The 17,518-nt window shown below is 38.4% G+C and overlaps 1 protein-coding gene across 6 annotated transcripts in view; it reads left to right on the top strand.

Moving 5' to 3' along the window:
• CSRNP3 (cysteine and serine rich nuclear protein 3) overlaps nt 1-17,518 on the top strand; it is a 189,224-nt gene that overhangs the window by 156,598 nt on the left and 15,108 nt on the right. For all 6 annotated transcript variants that reach the window (XM_079925138.1, XM_079925137.1, XM_079925139.1 and 3 more), the window contains one exon: nt 12,546-12,805. In XM_079925138.1, coding sequence (XP_079781264.1) covers nt 12,546-12,805 — 260 coding nt within the window. The remainder of the gene's footprint in view (nt 1-12,545; nt 12,806-17,518) is intronic.

A 17,518-nucleotide genomic window follows, 5' to 3' on the forward strand; every position in this document is an offset into this window, starting at 1 on the left:
TCCTTGGGGGGTCCTAGAACCAATTTCCCATGGATACTGAGGGACACCTGTATTCCCTTACATGCCCCATAGATGTGATAGCAAATCGTAACTGGTACCACTCCTGGGGGCTGCCAAAATCATTCCCAAGAACTTTGGACTTATTCTCTCCTTTGGCAAGATGTTTGCAAAGGGAGGTATCTGTGAGCTATGAAGAGACCGAGAGGAACAATGCTATACTTTACAGGAATAAAAATACCTCACGAAGCATTCTCTAGGAAACTCTTTAGTTCATAGACTCTTTATAGGGAAAATTGTTTCTTTATGTGTTTTGAATATTGCTTTCACATACTAAGTAATAAATAGTTATGATGTAGGTGCTTATGAAATTTTTATTTTGCAAGAATTACAGAGTTTAATAAAAGTAGAACCCTATCAATAAATTCCACTCATTCATTAAAAAACTATGTATTAAATATATCCCCACACTATTCTAGGTGCTTGGGATATATGAATGAACAAAATAAATAAAAAATCTGTCGGGAGACCCTTGCCAAGAATGCACTGCGCTGTCCCCTCTATACCTGGGCCATTTCTCATTGTTGCATTTGTAGCAAGCAGCCCTGAAGGATGAAGTAATGTCTCCTTCCTTCCAGACGAAGAGCAGGCTTGCTTACTGCTTACTAAAAAAACAGTGGGTTCCCAAACTTACTATGCTTTTGGTACAATGCAAACCTACTATGCATGTAGCATCTATTTGACCCCTCCACATTGCCCCCATAGAATCTGGGGGACAAGGAGTACCAACAAGAACAAGATGCTCATGCTGCTTGCTGTACTGTGAACAATGCAGTAGTTCGTTTCTGATCCAGAAACTCATGTTTTTGCCCCCATCTGCAAAACGTTAACAAGATAACTCTTTAGTGTCAAGGTAAAATCGTCCCAGAGAAGACAAATCTCTGCCTTCATTCAATTTACATTCTAGCCCATATTGTATCAATTCTATCTTGCTTTCATATTTCAATAAAAATTTAAATCCAGCCTTCCCTGGTGGTGCAGTGGTTGAGAGTCCGCCTGCCGATGCAGGGGACACAGGTTCGTGCCCCGATCCGGGAAGATCCCACATGCCATGGAGCAGCTGGGCCCGTGAGCCATGGCCACTGGGCCTGCGCGTCCGGGGCCTGTGATCCGCAATGGGAGAGGCCACAACAGTGAGAGGCCCGCGTACCGCAAAAAAAAAAAAAAAAAAATTTAAATCCTCCTTGCTTGCTTCTGCAACTTTTCTCAGGAGCTCATCAACCATGGTTTTTACTTATGTTTAATCACCACTATCAACAAAAAGAGAAAAATTAGATGACTTAGAATATGGATGTTATTATAAAATTTCATAGGAAATTATAAATCTTGTGCAATATGATATTTTAAGGTAAGTAACTACTTTAAGGTGAAGATAACAATTTAAATACTAAGAGACAGAATTGTTTTGTAGATCTATCACTAATGAACTGCTAAAGGCACGAATTTCAATCCTGTTTTTGCCAGAGGTCAATATCAATTAGTGATATATATATATATGTACATATATATATATATATATATATTTTTTTTTTTTTTTTTGGTACGTGGGCCTCTCACTGTTGTGGCCTCTCCCGTTGCGGAGCACAGTCTCCGGATGCACAGGCTCAGCGGCCATGGCTCATGGGCCCAGCTGCTCCGCGGCATATGGGATCTTCCCAGACTGGGGCACGAACCCGTGTCCCCTGCATCGGCAGGCGGACTCTCAACCGCTGCGCCACCAGGGAAGCCCCGTCCAATTAGTGATATTTTATCAACAGGATTTCTCTTTCAAAACCATTTTATAATATTCAGATAACTCTTTCCCTGGCCAGCTACTTGCTTTTTAGAGATGGGTTTACCAACTCATTATTAATGGATTATTTAGACGTTTATTATGGTGCCAGGGTTTGTTTTTTTATGTTAGGTCTAGTGAAATGTAAAATATAGCATATTTCAAATGGTTTGTTAATACAAAAGTTATGTGTACCCTCAAGCCATGAGGGCGATGTGTCCCCTCTTCAGTATATAATGGTTTTTATTGAAAGGTGTCTCTAGAAAATAAAGTGAATAGAAATTAGTGAGGAAGGAAGACACTGACCATGAGGCTTTAGGGGAAAACTGTCAAATGTCATCTTATCATTTAAAATTAAGGAAAATATATTTAGGAAATGTATATGTTTACTTATTTAGCCCATAGTTCAGTTATTCATTCATCGAATTTAGTGACACAGACATTTATCAAGTGAGTCCTCGGTGCCCAGCTCTGTGCTGTACGCTGAGGGTTCCCCAGGGAGCAAAATGCAGTCGTTGCCCCCTAGGTCCTTACCAGGCAGCGGAGGAGAAACGCATACTCATCTGTATCAAGGCAGCGATGTTCTGGAAATGTGTAGAAAGAGCATTTACCTCATCTTAAGGATTCTATGAAAGTCTTCCTGAAGTTGACATTTGAGCTGAGTCTCAATTTATTTTTCTGGTATTGTTAGGTATTGGGTAGTAATTTTATGCCAGACGTGATACTTCAGAGATTTCCTTATTCGAAGTTTTAAAAAGTGTTAAAACAGACAAGGAGGAGATTATGAGAACTTGAAGAATATGCTCAATCGAAAAATATATATGTTTGTAGAAAAATCATAAAGTTTTTCTTTTCTTTTCTTTTCTTTTCTTTTCTTTTTGACGTTTACAAGCCTCCCAAATCACTCATTGACAACCAGGAAACAGAAGGCACCTCAGTAACCCCAGCTGCCCCCCTCCCAGCTGCCTTCCCAGCCTCTGCTTTAATCCCAACTCTGCAGCCCTGGATCTCTTTCTGAAATTTAGCATTTCTAACATGTGGAGCCAATAATACAGCATTGATGAATTTCTTCCTTTTATGTTTTTAACGATTTGGATTTTTATTGGGGGTAAGTATAATAAAGACTTTTTAGGCCTAAGGGTAAAAAAGAAAAAGGTGATTCCAGATTTCATCCTTCCTGGGAAAGTTCAAAGTTCAAGTGTACTATCTTTGACCCAGTGTTGTTCTGCAGAATGACTTGCTCTTAGAAGAGTTTTGTTGCTCTCGTTGTTTTAGAGGATTTTGCTTTGTTTTGTTGTTATTGTTGTTCAGTGATGTTCTGACCTGGATTGTCGAGACATGTGAGGCTTGATGGGGCTATATTGTTGGATCAGATGAGATACTGTGTGGGAAAGTCATTGAGCAGGTGGGAAGTGCTGTTTAATCCTTCTAACAGGAGAGGCTCATGGTGGTACTGAGAAAATGTAAAAAGCAGCAAAACAGGTTAGTAGAGCCAAAGAATAGCAAATGTCTCCTTCTGTCACCGTGTGAGCATTTTAATCAAATGACCTGCCTCATGCAGCTTTATTTTGCATCGAGATATTCTATATCCTCAAAATATTTCTCCAGTGGTGGTAATGAATTGCATTGCCCTCTCCGTTGTAAGAGCGTGGGTATTCTGCTGCGGAGCCATATGGTTCCCATTTATTTTAATGTGTCTTTGACATCAGGAGAATTGCTGAGACAGCAGAGGAAAGTGCTTACAACTTGGACTGCAGCCAGAACTGCGAATATTTATGTTTAGTAATGACTACCTTTTTTTCCCAATTAAAGAAACGGTATAGTCTTAGGATGGTATCCATGTTGAGATTTTAATAAAGTGAGAGTTTAAGTTTATATATTTTGGAAATAGCTGTTACTTTAGTAGCAGAGAAATGTATTTCTTAAGCATGAAGTTTTAGGGTTTAATTGCACATATGAGAGATTAAAGGAACAAGCTGGGAAGTAGGTGGTACTTATTTTCTCACTGATAATAAAGAAACACACTTTTTGCTTGGTTTAACAGCAATACCAAGATAGTAGTCTGCATATGTAATGCTTTCCATCTGTGATTCCTAAGGCTTTTAACAAAGATAATTATTTCTGATAATACTCCTGTGAGGTGGAGAAACATAATTCTGAAAATACTAATGACTGAGAAATGAAGGTGCCCATTAATCTAATCTGTATAATGGAGATGAGCAAGTTTAGAATTCAGATTTTGATTTAAGTACATTATCTAACAATTTACTATTTTCCAGGTATCAGGATAGGATAATATTTTCTCTAATTCATTAGTAATACTGTATGCTTATAATAAAGAAGCATTCTTTAAAAATGAGAAGACAGTAAAGACCTCAGTAATAATGAATGTTCCATATGTAAATGTTAATATCAGCTCTGTTGAAATCTTAGGTTCCTTGTAAAATTTTAATGTTATCTAAAAGAATATACATAGTGTGAACAGAGAAAAGAGGTGATAATAATGTTGATCACAATTCTGTGAAATTGTTCTCACTAGTACTAAGGTCAGATGGCGAGTTGAATATATGGAACAGGAAAGAAATTTCCCAACTTCCAGTCTGTTTGGGGCAGAACTGAACAGAATGCAGGGCCCAGATTTAGCAGAACACTTTAATATTATACTGTCTTTCGAATATTTTGCTTAAGGATTTTAATGTGCAAACTTTAAGTGATGTATCATATAAACACACAATTTATCATATAAAGACCAGAAGGAAGACTTCATGTCAAATATAGAATTAAAACTCCAAGATTCGTGATGCCTAGTACTATTTGATGGATGAATTGATGAAAAAGGAAAATTAGAATGAAACTTGGTAGATCGCTCAGTTAGTGGTGCTATTTTAATCTACGGTTTAATCTAAATTTCTTTTAGTTTAACAATTCACCATCCCCAGTATTAACTGCATTTGATGTTGCTGGCTAGCGCTTTCTAAGTCACATCACATTTTCAGTGGAACAGCAGTTTAATGTAAGCAGGAGAGGGTCAGTGCTAAGTCAACTATATATTAAGATTATATAAAAGAGAGAACATGATTTCTTTTTAAAATTTTGTTCTTTCCATTTTTAAAACAATTTTATTGGAGTATAGTTGATTTACAATGTTGTATTAGTTTCAGGAATACAGCAAAGTGAATCAGTTATACATATACATATATCCATTCTTTTTCAGATTCTTTTTCCATATAGGTTATTACAGAATATTGAGTAGAGTTCCCTGTGCTGTACACTAGGTCCTTACTAGTTTCTCCCAATTTTTTAATATCAAGTTTATAACTCCAAACTATTGTATTTATCCCTTTTGTCCTAACAAGTATGAGAACAAAATGACCTCCTCCCTATTCTTTTAGATCACTCACAAGAATTAGGGGGAAAGTGCAGGGGGCACCTTTAATAAATAAAAATGTGTGAATGAAAAACAGCTAGTTCTGAGAAATGACCAACCACTCCTTGTGAGTTAATCATCTTAATTATTTATGACATCAAAGCTGGAAAGTCGAAGCTTGCACTTAATTTTTATATGCCGCTTTCTGAATTTACATCAAAATCCTGGGCAATAAACCTTATTTTTTTTCAAGCTGAGTACTGCAAGTAGATGATTACACTATTAAACCACCCCTATAATTGCAGTGTGCTGAGTGGCCTGGGCTGTAGCTGTCAGGAGAGACTCAGGAGAGAGCTGGTTCCCTCCACGCAGATCTCGTGCTTGCTTGTGTGGACGTAGCTGACAGACTCAGTGGATGACGACGTGACATGAATGTTCATCATCCAAAACAAAGCTTTAGCCTCAAGGGTCATCTTTTTATATTATTTCTCTTCTTGTTAATTTTTTTTTGCTTAAATGCATATACAATATTTTTACATATCTTGATAGAAAATGTATTATCACACAGTCTTATGTGAGAGGGTTTTTTGTTTTGTTTTTGTAAACTAAGGATTTAACCCAAAGGGTCTCATCTTGAATTATTTCACTCAGAAGCTGCAATGAACAAAAGACATTATTGGTCTCAAAAGTAATCCATTGGTGAATATTTTCATCTTGTTATAGGATGGTAAATACTTATGGTTAAACTACCTAATCTTGTCTACAAATTATAAACCTAGTCCTCTACAGAAGGACTGACATCAGAATGAAGACGACTGGTTCTTATGTATGTCTATCATATTTTATATTCTCCAGTCTATTTGCTGCTTTACTAATACATAAATTGGTTGGTTGGTTCGAGATGGGGAAGAATGGCATTTAGGAGCTGGAGAGACAGATGCGCTACAATTTGAAAAGCATTTAGAGCTATCATTCACACTGTAGGAAACCAAATACAAATTGAGACTTGATAACTTGAGCATCACTTCAAGTCGGAGCTACTCTTCCTTGATTTTTGCTTTTGAATGCTGCTTTCATAGAAATAAAGTCAGTAGTAAAAGAAAAACAAGCCACTGGTTTGCTCTTTGATGGATTCTGACATTTTCTTACACTTACTGACTGTCTCAGTTCTGATGAAATTTTGGGAAATGCAAAGCACTTCAATTCCAAAATATTGGGAATACCCCAATATTGTCTCTAACATGTTCAGTGTTTGGGAAAGTCTCTTTCTTTCCTTTGTGATTGTTTTTGCCTGCGTTATATCCTTCATAACTGAGTATAAAGTAACATACTGAGTATAAAATACCATGACATTGATTTGGCCATCACTTTATGTTACATACTTAGGGTAATTTGGATTTTGTTCATGATTGGAAGGAAAATATTCCCAATTAGTCTTTACTTTCATTTTGCCTCTCATTTACCCATGCCTTAAGATATTTCCTTCTTATCAGTCTTTTGGAATTGCTCCCACTAAAATGATTTACTGCAGCCCTAAGTACCTTACTTGAGCAAAGTAACAAAATAAACACAACTGGGGCAAATATATTTGAGAAACTTGAGAATGTGACCTAAAGGAATAAAAGGGGACCATTAGAACAAGGAGGGATTGCTTTTGATAGCAAAATTGCCTTCATATTCAAAGGAACTACTCCTATGTTTCTTGGTTACTAGATCCATTTTCACTCCTTACTTGTGGTTAAGATTTGAGACCGTGTGTGTGACACCATGATCAAGAGGGGCCAACCTTGACAATCATGTCAAGCTGGAGAAGATGTGAAAATATGATCACAGGAAATTTTCAGAAGTCACTTGTGAAGACTGAGGACATTTTTTTTTAGTCTTAATAATTTTAAACATTGGAAATTGATTTAATATCTAAGCTGTTATGCTAATTTCTATGCAAAATATTTTCTGATGAAACTGGATTTTCTGTTTGAAAGCTAGTTTTCATGCATGATTTCGTAACTGATTTGATCTTGATTTGTTCTTCAAAAGGTAAGAAACAACATGCATACTTTCAGAGCCCCTGACTAATTTGGTCTGTATGATGCAAAAACACAAGTTTTTATTGCCCAGGATTTACCAAGATAAACAAATTAATTTCGGCAATCTTACTTTGCTTCTACGGAATTTCCTCCAAATAAATGAAAAATAGACTCAAAATATTGACTTACAAATCACCTGGTATTTTCCTTTTGAGCATAGCGCATAGAAGTATGCTATTAACTTCAGACCCAAATGGTAGAGTTAATATTTTCCACAATTTACCCCTTGTTTAGCATCAGACTGGACCATAAACTCTCAACCTCCACGTGCCAACTTTAGTGCCAAAATACATAGTTCTGTTTACTGCTTTCTGCCTTTCCAGCTATACCAGGGCTTTGCTGATAGCTGTTGACACTAAATGAGCCAGGTGTGCCTTAGGAGGGTAACTAGATTGCTGCTCAAGCATTGGCCCCAGAGTGGCTGCACTATGGCTTCCATTTTTTCTTAAGTTATTTTATTGAAGTGTAGTTGATTTACAATGCTGTGTTAATTTCTGCTATACAACAAAGTGATTCAGTTATACATGTATATATATATATTCCTTTTCATATTCTTTTCCATTATGGTTTATCGCAGGATACTGAATATAGTTCCCTGTGTTCTACAGTAGGACCTTGTTGTTTATCCATTCTATATATAGTAGTTTGCATCTGCTAATCCCAAGTGGCTTCCATTTTTAATCCACTCTGATCGTGAACTCTTTATTATAATGTATGGTACAGCTTACTTTATTTTATCTACTTACATTCTGACCCTGCCATTGTGAATTAGTTTCTCAACTCTCTTCTTCACTTATTTTTAAAAGCATTTTTTAAGGTTGGGTAGCTTCTTCAGATGGCTAATGTCAGTTACTCTGTGCTTTTTATTCCTTTAATTTACAAGGGTCAATATTATCTCCATAATATGTGATCATTTTACAGCAACACCAGTATGCCCTGTTGGACCACCATAATGGTGGTCCCAAAAGCTGTGTCCTGGGCAGGATATATAGTACTGTTGCATTTAGACACTTCTGCTTCAGGATGGTAATGGTGAATGGGATAAAAGAAGAGGAGCTGAGAGGCAACAAAAACTTAGCCTTGTGTATGAAAACAGACTAGTTCTTTTTCAAAGCAGTAATGAAAGCCACCTTCTCCCTCTTCTTTCTTCTTGCTCTTGACCTCACGGTAGTAAAATGAACTCCTGAACTCTGTAGAGACACAAAGTTGAGTTCAATCATTCTGTAAAGGGCACAAATTACTAGGTAGATATATCAGGGAGGTTCCAGATTCCCTAAGGCAGTTGTGCTGAGTGAATTTAATCTGTTTTTCCCAGGCTTGAAGAACACAGACTCCTTTTTGATAACTTCATTCTGTGATGTTAGTCAAATCGGGGCCTGGAGACAGGAGATAGCCCACAAGAGCCCATTCTGGGACTCCAATTCAATCATCAGAAGAGAGACGTGAGTGGCTCCTAAGTTTAGGAAAGCCACACTTAAAATACCCTTCATTGGACTTCCCTGGTGGCACAGTGGTTGAGAGTTCGCCTGCCGATTCAGGGGACACCGGTTCGTGCCCCGGTCCGGGAAGATCCCACATGCTGCGGAGCGGCTAGGCCCGTGAGCCATGGCCGCTGAGCCTGCGCGTCCGGAGCCTGTGCTCCGCAACGGGAGAGGCCACAACAGTGAGAGGCCCGCATAACGCAAAAAAAAAAAAAAAAAAAAAAACATCCTTCATAAGGCTGATCTTGTGGCATTTCAAAGCCTTCCTCTTAAATATATCCCATAGGCTTTTTGATCATTGTTTCTACAGTGCTATTTATAACATGCAAGTGCTAAAACAAGTATAAGCACATGTTTGAATTATAAACCCTAGTGGATAGGAGGAAGCACTAATCCTAGTGCACTTTGACAGTGTTAGAAAGGCCAAGAGCCCAGGTAAAGGGCTTCTGCTCTCTGCAACTATTGTCTTCTTCCAAGCCTTGGAAAAACATCTCTTAACTGTCTTTTGGGAAAAGTGTAATCTGGCTTTTTGTGAAAGGATGGTACAATAGATTCATCCAGAAGGTTGAAGGATTTTTTTTTTTTAATAAATTTATTTTTGGCTGCGTTGGGTCTTCGTTGCTGCGCGCAGGCTTTCTCTAGTTGCGGCGAGCCGGGGCTACTCTTCAGTTCGGTGTGCAGGCTTCTCATTGTGGTGGCTTCTCTTGTTGCGGAACATGGGCTCTAGGTGTGCAGACTTCATAAGTTGTGGCATGTGGGCTCAGTAGTTGTGGCGCCCAACCTTATTTGCTCCGTGGCATGTGGGATCTTCCTGGACCAGGGCTTAAACCCATGTCCCCTGCATTGGTAGGCAGATTCTTAATCACTGCTCCACCAGGGAAGTCCATGAAGAATTCTTATAATCTAAAAATACAGGTACAAAATCTAAGTAAATTTTTTTAAAAGGAAATTTGTCTAGAGTACTATGAATTGTCTAAAAAATAAGTAATAAAATTATCAGAGGTGTTTATAGTAATTATTTTAAATGAGTACATTAAAATGTTTTTATTTCATTTGTAAATTATGGCCTTGAAAGATAATGTCTTCAGGGCATCATTTGTATGATACTAAGAGTAAATTAGGTTGAAAGTTATCACCCAAAAAGCAGAGTCTCTAGCCTGCTGTAAGGTGGTGACGGATGAGGCTGTCAGATAGGGTAGCAGATTACTGGGCAGATTATAGAATTTTGCTTTTTACAGTGATCTTTTACATTTTGACAAATTCTTCTCTGTTTTGAGATGATTTAAACATACAGTTATGAAGCAGATCAGAGCTTCTAAATCTAAGTTGAAAATTGTCACTGCTGCCAGGAGTACAAGTATTTTGCCGTGAACGTGTACATAAATAAATGGGAGAACTACGTACATGCTTGAAAGCATTTGCTTCCTGGCAATCTCTTCTGGAGAGGTAAAGCAATAAAGAGGAGAGAAAGTTGGGAAAGCTAAATTCTTGCCCAAATGTCCTCCTTCTCTTGCTCTGTAATCTTTGAGTCTGTTTCTTCTGTCTGAGTTTCTCATCACTGGAAGTGGAAGTTCCATACAGGCAGGGATCACCATCTGTTTTTTTCACCAGTATGTCCAATCATTTAGAAAGTGCCTGGCATGTAGTAGGCCCTTGGTTTATATTTATCGAATAAGTAAATCCTTGAAATGAGATGTGTCATAGCACCTCTCTGTATTTGGCTTGAGAGTTTTATGGGGGAAAAATGAGATAAATGAACTTGAACCCCTTGAAAGAATATTCTTATATAAATCCAAAGTGATGCTGTATTCACTTTTCCTTCATTGCTTATACAGCCTTCCAAATAGAAATCATCTTTGGTCTACAAATAACAAATTTTGGGAGGATGTGGAGAAAAGGGAACCCTTGTACACTTTTGGTGGGAATGTAAATTGGTGCAGCTACTATGGAAAACAGTACAGAAGTTTCTCAAAAAAAAACTAAAAATAGAACTACCATATGAACTGGATATATATCCAAAAAAACCAAAAACACTAATTCGTAAAGATACATGCACCCCAATGTTTATAGCAGCTTTATTTATAATAGCCAAGGTATGGAAACATCCTAAGTGTCCATCAACAGATGAATGGATAAAGAAGCTGTGGTATATATATATGATGGAATACTAGTCAGCCATAAAAAAGGACAAAATGTTGCCATTTGCAGCAACATGGATGGACTTGGAGGGCATTATGCTAAGTGAAATAAGTCAGACAGAGAAAGATAAATACCATATGATATCACTTGTATGTGGAATCTAAAAAATACAGCAAATTAGTGAATATAATATAAAAGAAGGAGACTCACAAATATAGAGAACAAACCAGTGATTGCCAGTGGGGAAGGGGGGAGGGACAATAAAAGGATGGGAGAGTGGGAGGTATAAACTATTGAGTGTAAAATGGGTGCAAGGATGTATTGTACAATGCAGGGAATATAGCCAATATTTTGAAATAACTGTAAATGGGAAGAAACCTTTAAAAAGTGTATAAAAATAAAACATTTTTTAAAAAGAGATATACACCCCCCCCAAAAAAAAGTCATCTTTGGAGTCTGCAGCAGTTGACATCTACCAGAAGCAATGTGACACCAAATCTCAGCCTTGTTCATCTCCCTTAGCATGACCTCAGCTCTCTACTGTGAAATGATGGTTAAAAGACTGGGCTCTTGAATAATGAATCCCAGTTTCACCACTAGTTATGTGACCTTGGCCATGTTATTTAACCTTTGGTGGATTGGTTTCCTCAAATGGAGACATGGGTAATTTCAACACAAGGAGTTATAAGGATAAGATGAGATAATTCATGTAGAGTTCTCTGCATAGTCCATAAATGTTAGCTCATATATGTATTTTTTTACGTCCAGGGAGTCCATTGTTTCTTTCTGTCTATTTCATTCATTTCTTTCTTCATGAAAGAGATAGCTCCAATTCTGTAAGACTGGGTTACTTCACTACAAAAGAAAAAGACTGGGCTAGATGATGTCTAGCATGTCTTCCAACTCCAAAAGGTCAGGATTATAACGTGTAGCTCTCTTTTCCCTCAAATACAGTGTGTATCTCAACGTTCCATCGTGCTCTGTGCATCTTGATTTCCCTGTAACTAGTAATAAAAGTTCTGATATATCTCATGACGTTTTCAATTTTCTCAGTGTATACTTGGATTAAAATCCCACTGTCTGTAATGTTATTTATTGGAGTTTTCATCAAATGAAAGCTTGGTTAGATTTAGGTTATAAAAATACCTAAATGGTGCCTTTGAGCCTTTTTTGGTGTACATTTTTACTGCTTTTTGGAATTTTCTAAAATTTAGAAACAGACATGTTTTTCATGCCAGATGCCTTCCATATCAAAATAAGAGCCAAAGCGTTTGTAGTATGTGTCTTTTCTGATTATAGTATGCTACGGCTCATGTGAAAACCATAAAAGTAAAACTTAAAAGGTTAGGGGAAATGAGAAATTAAATTGTGCCACTGATCCACAGACTACTGGCAACTTTCCTAAAAGTTTGCTTAGACTACCATTATAGAAGGACTTAAAAGTCTACTCTGCCACAGCTGGAAGAAAATAGAGGAAAGGAAAGAGAAATCGGTGCCAACTCTGAGAGACCACATTTTTAGTGTCTCCCAGCCAGAAAAGGTTGACCATAGATTGAAGATCATCGAGTGGCAATTTCTAATTCTTCGCCTCTTCTGAAGACTGCTGCCCTGGCCGTTCACTGAACTGTCTCTTTCCCTTTCAGCTTCCTCCATCCTTAAAAGGGAGAAGCGGCTGAGGACGAAGAATGTACATTTCAGTTGTGTCACCGTGTACTACTTCACCAGGAGGCAGGGCTTCACGAGCGTGCCCAGCCAAGGCGGCAGCACCCTGGGCATGTCTAGCCGTCACAACAGCGTGCGCCAGTACACCCTGGGCGAATTTGCCAGAGAGCAGGAGAGGCTTCACCGCGAGATGCTGAGAGAACACCTCAGGGAGGAAAAACTGAATTCTTTAAAGCTAAAGGTAAAAAAACCTTAGACGCTCACTTTTTTTTTTTTGCCAACCCCCTCATCCTTACCTCACTTTGGTTGCATTAACCATTTTCATATTTAGATCCACAGATTAAACTGGGCATTTTCCACAACAGACTGTCTGCTGAAGCTTTTTAAAAGCAAAAACAGTATGGTCGCCTGAAAACAGGGTGGAAAACTTACCTGACATTGTTTACTTATTCATCCTATGAATATTTCTTTAGATCCTAGACCCTGTGCTTGGGCTGGGACTATGTAGTATGAAACATAGATGTGATTCCTTTTCTCCTGGGACTTACGTATCAATAGGAAAGATAAATATTAATCATGTAGACAAAATAAAACCACATCTTCGTGAAGTGCTGTGAAGGGGAGTTGCAAGGTGCTATGAAAGTAAGTAACAGGGAATTGATGTGGTCCAGAGGTCAAGGAAGGTTTCCTCAAGGAAGTGATGGTTGAACTGAAATCTGCACAGATAGACAGGAAGTGTTGGCGAGAGTGGTTCAGGCGGCAGGGAGAGCTGGAGCTGCCTCATGGCAGGAGGAATCACGGTGAGCACACAGAGCTAGCATGGCTGGAGCAGAGTTGAAGAAAGTAGAATAATGCGGGGGGTGGTGGTGGTGGTTGGGCTTTGTAAGTCTGGTTGAGGCATTTGTTTCCTCTTCATCCTGATGCCATCAGAAGTCATACAGGAGTCCTAAGCATGGGGTTGGGGGTGGCAGGGTAATGTGATTCAGTTCATGCTATGATGTGAGGATAGTTTCGGGGCAGGGGCAGCCATGTTGGGGGAGCTTATGGAGTCAGACCAGGTAAGAGGCTATTACAGTGGTCCAGGAGAGAGATGATGGTAGGTTAGATTAGACTGATGGTAGAGAGAGGAAGAGAGATGGACAGAGGGAGTAATTTAGGAAATAAAATCGACAGTCCTTGATGATGGGTTGGATTAGGAAGGGAAAGAGGGGGACTGTCAAGAATGACTCCTGAATTTCTGGCTTGCAAAACTAAATGGGTTGTGGGTGATATTACTTTTCTCAATAACGAGGATATGACAAGGAATCCAGGAAGAGAAGCAGGTTCAGGCCGGGGGGTGCGGGCGGGCAGTGCCGTGGTGGTTATATAATGAGATCATTTTTGGAGATACTGCTTTTGAGAGGCTTTTGAGTTATCAAAGTGATGTCTGGGAGAGGTCCAGGTGGAGATAACTATTGTTGTGCCACCTTAGAGATTAAGTGGAGAGAAACACAGCTCAGAAAACGTTTTCCTCAACCGGAGACACTCTTTATGTTTGTATTGAGCCATCAGCCTATCAACATGTAGAAAGTGCTCTCCCATCATTATCTAATGAAAAAGGAAATCTTTCTTAGGAAATCCAGAGTGCTAAACATAAGGGATCACTGGTTAAATAGCAGAAGCACCATAAGCACATCTGTGTTACCTGTACCTTTAGTTTCCAGTATGAAGTCAGTTGGCAGAGGTGTGATGTGTGTTTCAAAACACCTTGTTTTTATGTGTTTTGCAATGTATGCATGTGCTTTGTTCCCAATTTACAAGAAGGCAGTTGCTTAAATGAAGCTAGACACAACCTAGCCTAAAGTGTGCCTTATATTTTCTTTGGTGGTATTTTTGACAGATTTCAATGAAAGTCTCTTCAGATTTTTTGGTAGCCAGACACTGTTACTGTTGTCCTCCATGATTGCTTTGCATGTAGCCTAATTTAATGATAATGCTCAGATTTGCTTCTGAAATCCACCCTCTGCCTTTCTAACCCGCTGCAAACCAACTCTACCCCCTACCCAAAGGGTGAAGTCATTCTCCAGATTCAAATATTGGCAGAACAATAGTGATGGCTGCTCTTCATTAAGTGATTTTTATTTGCCAGGCATTTAATAAACATTATTTAACCCTAACAAAACCCCACTGGTAGGTAAATTATGAGACCATGTGTACAGCCAAAGAAGAAGAAGCACAAAGATGTTAAGTAACTGGCTCACTCAATAGAAAACTGGTTTTGTTATCCTGTTCCTTACTATTCTAAAATTAATTGATTATTCCCTATAGGCATTGGGAAAGACAATCTCTGTACCTATAGGGAGTTGTCCCTTTCTGGGGTTTGGTACTGTGTGCAGTGGTTTTTTAACAGCTGGGGGACTGTAATTCTATCTGAGAGAAGATTTATTGTGGTGACCTTTGAAGCACATTGTACATTCCATGACTATTAGGGGGAGCTACACACCTGCAGGGTCCTTCCTCCATACCAGGCAATGATATATTCTGATACTATAATTTGTATTCAGTTACTTCTACCCTTTTATTTTTAACAAGCTAAAGAAGAAGCAAAAAAGAGGCTTCTATTATTGATTTACTTTTGTCATTGTGCTTAGTTTTGGAAGTTGGGAAGACATTCATCCGAGTGGGTGTCATGTCTTGGTTTGTCATTGATAACCGAAAACATGCAGCTTTCCCTTTTGGTGAAGATATAAACAAAAGGCATTAGGACATCATCACTCCTTCCAAATGAATATCAAGCAAAAAGATAATGGGATTCTAAGGTGATCTGATCTAAGCCTCCCTATACTGAAAGTATTCAAAAACTCGGAAACACATGTCACATAAAACGAATGAAAGATCACGGCAATGTGGACTCACTGGCTAAAAAAAGCTGAGGGAAATTAATGAAGGAAAACATATATTTTAATTGTGATTCCTCTAGTGTATTAACTTTTATGAGTTTTTAAATATCATTGACTATGCTTGTCTAAGGTTTAACTACCCCAAATCTAACATTAGCTATCCAAAAACATTACCTATCCAAAAATTTCACTCTGATACTTGAAATTTCACTTTTAATGTGACGTTTGTTTTGAAATATACCTCTGGCATAAGCAACGAAATGTGACTAAATTGATTCCATTTTTTGGCTGGAGCAGCAAGAGAGGGTCAGTAGCTGAGAGAGGGGTCCAAAGAGGAAAGGGAGGATTATTAAAGACAAACTTTGCCACTTTGGTTTTGCCTGGAGGTGGCCCTCTGTGGGTGACAGCGAGCTGCCCATTGAGTAAGGAAAGAGAAGGCAGCATCTGACAAAAAACACTTTCCAAAGCTCTCAGCACCAAACTTTTTCCTAAGCCCTTGCTAGGAAACTCATTGGACTTGGAACTGGGTAGTTTCCTTCCTACTTACTTCAGAATCAACAGCCCCAGAAGAGTAAGAAGTTTCTCTTTCCATTCTACCTGTGCGTCTTTCCAGGGTGTCTCTCTAGGTTCTAAATAGTGAGCCCATTTATACAACAACACCTCCTCCCATGGGGCCTTCATAGTGAAAGGTTAGTAAAAAGAACACAGACACGCATCTTGATGTTTCTTGATGTTTCTTTGGAAACAAAATAAGATAGAAATTTAGCTCTTCATTGTAAAATGTCTTCTTATTTAGTGATTCATCTCTTAATCAAATTATGAGTTAAATATATTAAGAAATAATATATGCAATTAGATTTGTAGAACAAATCCAATTTTATTTGGGGGGTTCAAGTGTGTCTTTTTTGTTGTTGGCATTGGTGTTCCAAACATTGCCTAGAAACAATTAATAGAGAAAGCTTATTGAATAAAGTGCATGTTTCTAGAAGAAATAACTAGCTTTAGATTTCTAAATTACAGCGCACAGTACTTTTTTCCTGTCAAGCCCATTCAGACATGTTGTACTCTTCACAGTAATCAATGCAGTCATCTTAATACTATACTTTTTTCCAAATTAAGTACTTAGATTTCATCATCTGCACCACATTGTTGAACAATTACATTAGACTTTATTCCCATTTCACATGGGTCTGTAAAATGCATTAGGGGGCTATTTATATGTTTCAAAAGAGCCTTGGCATTCGAATTGCCTCTGGGGTTATATCTTACTGGATTCTACTACCTTGGTGTAGGAAATGTACCTTAGTTTTCACAGCTTTCACTGGACTCTCTTTCTTAATGTTTTTTCAACATTGATTGTTTTTCCTCTCCTTTCTAAGATCAAGCCTTTCTCTACTCTTGTACCATTTCCAGAGGTTTTCCAAAGCTATACAGTTTTCTCATGCGTCCCTTGACTAATGCTTGGTTGTTTGCTGTCTTTCTTCATAAAAAAAGTTACCAGATGGTGACTCTTCCTTTAAGGAGCAACCTTGAAAATATCTCTATCTAAATCTCCTTCGCCCCAAATCTTAGATTTATGACTGTGTGTTATTCATTTAGAAATTTACCTGTACAATATTATAATTCTTCCTCTTCACCCCCAGCCTTGCCCCTTGTATCCTCTTAAGAGTCTTGTGATTTAACTAACCTACAGGTAAAGTTCTTAAATACCTAGGAGATAGGAGGGATTAGAGGTTTGTGAGAGGTGGTTGACACCGAATATCTCTAACCTATAGTTTCAAAATTTGGGGATGTGGTTTTAACTGTTTCCTTATACCACAGTTCTTATTAGACGGGTCAGAATCTGCTGATCTTGGTAGTCTTAAGCTCCACTTATTCCTACAGAACTTCTTTGTCAGCCTCTGTAGAGATTACTCAGGAGCATACGTAGCACCAGTGCTTCCAGAATGCAACCCTCAGTGGAGGCCTGCTCCAACACTGAATGCAAAACTCTGATTTCCATTTGCCATGTCACATGTACAGCCTATTTTGACAAGAACAGAGAAGACACACCTAACCAAAGCGATGCATCCTGA

Source organism: Stenella coeruleoalba (genome assembly GCF_951394435.1).
Source record: "Stenella coeruleoalba genome assembly, chromosome: 6".
NCBI classification, from domain to species: Eukaryota; Metazoa; Chordata; class Mammalia; order Artiodactyla; family Delphinidae; genus Stenella; species Stenella coeruleoalba.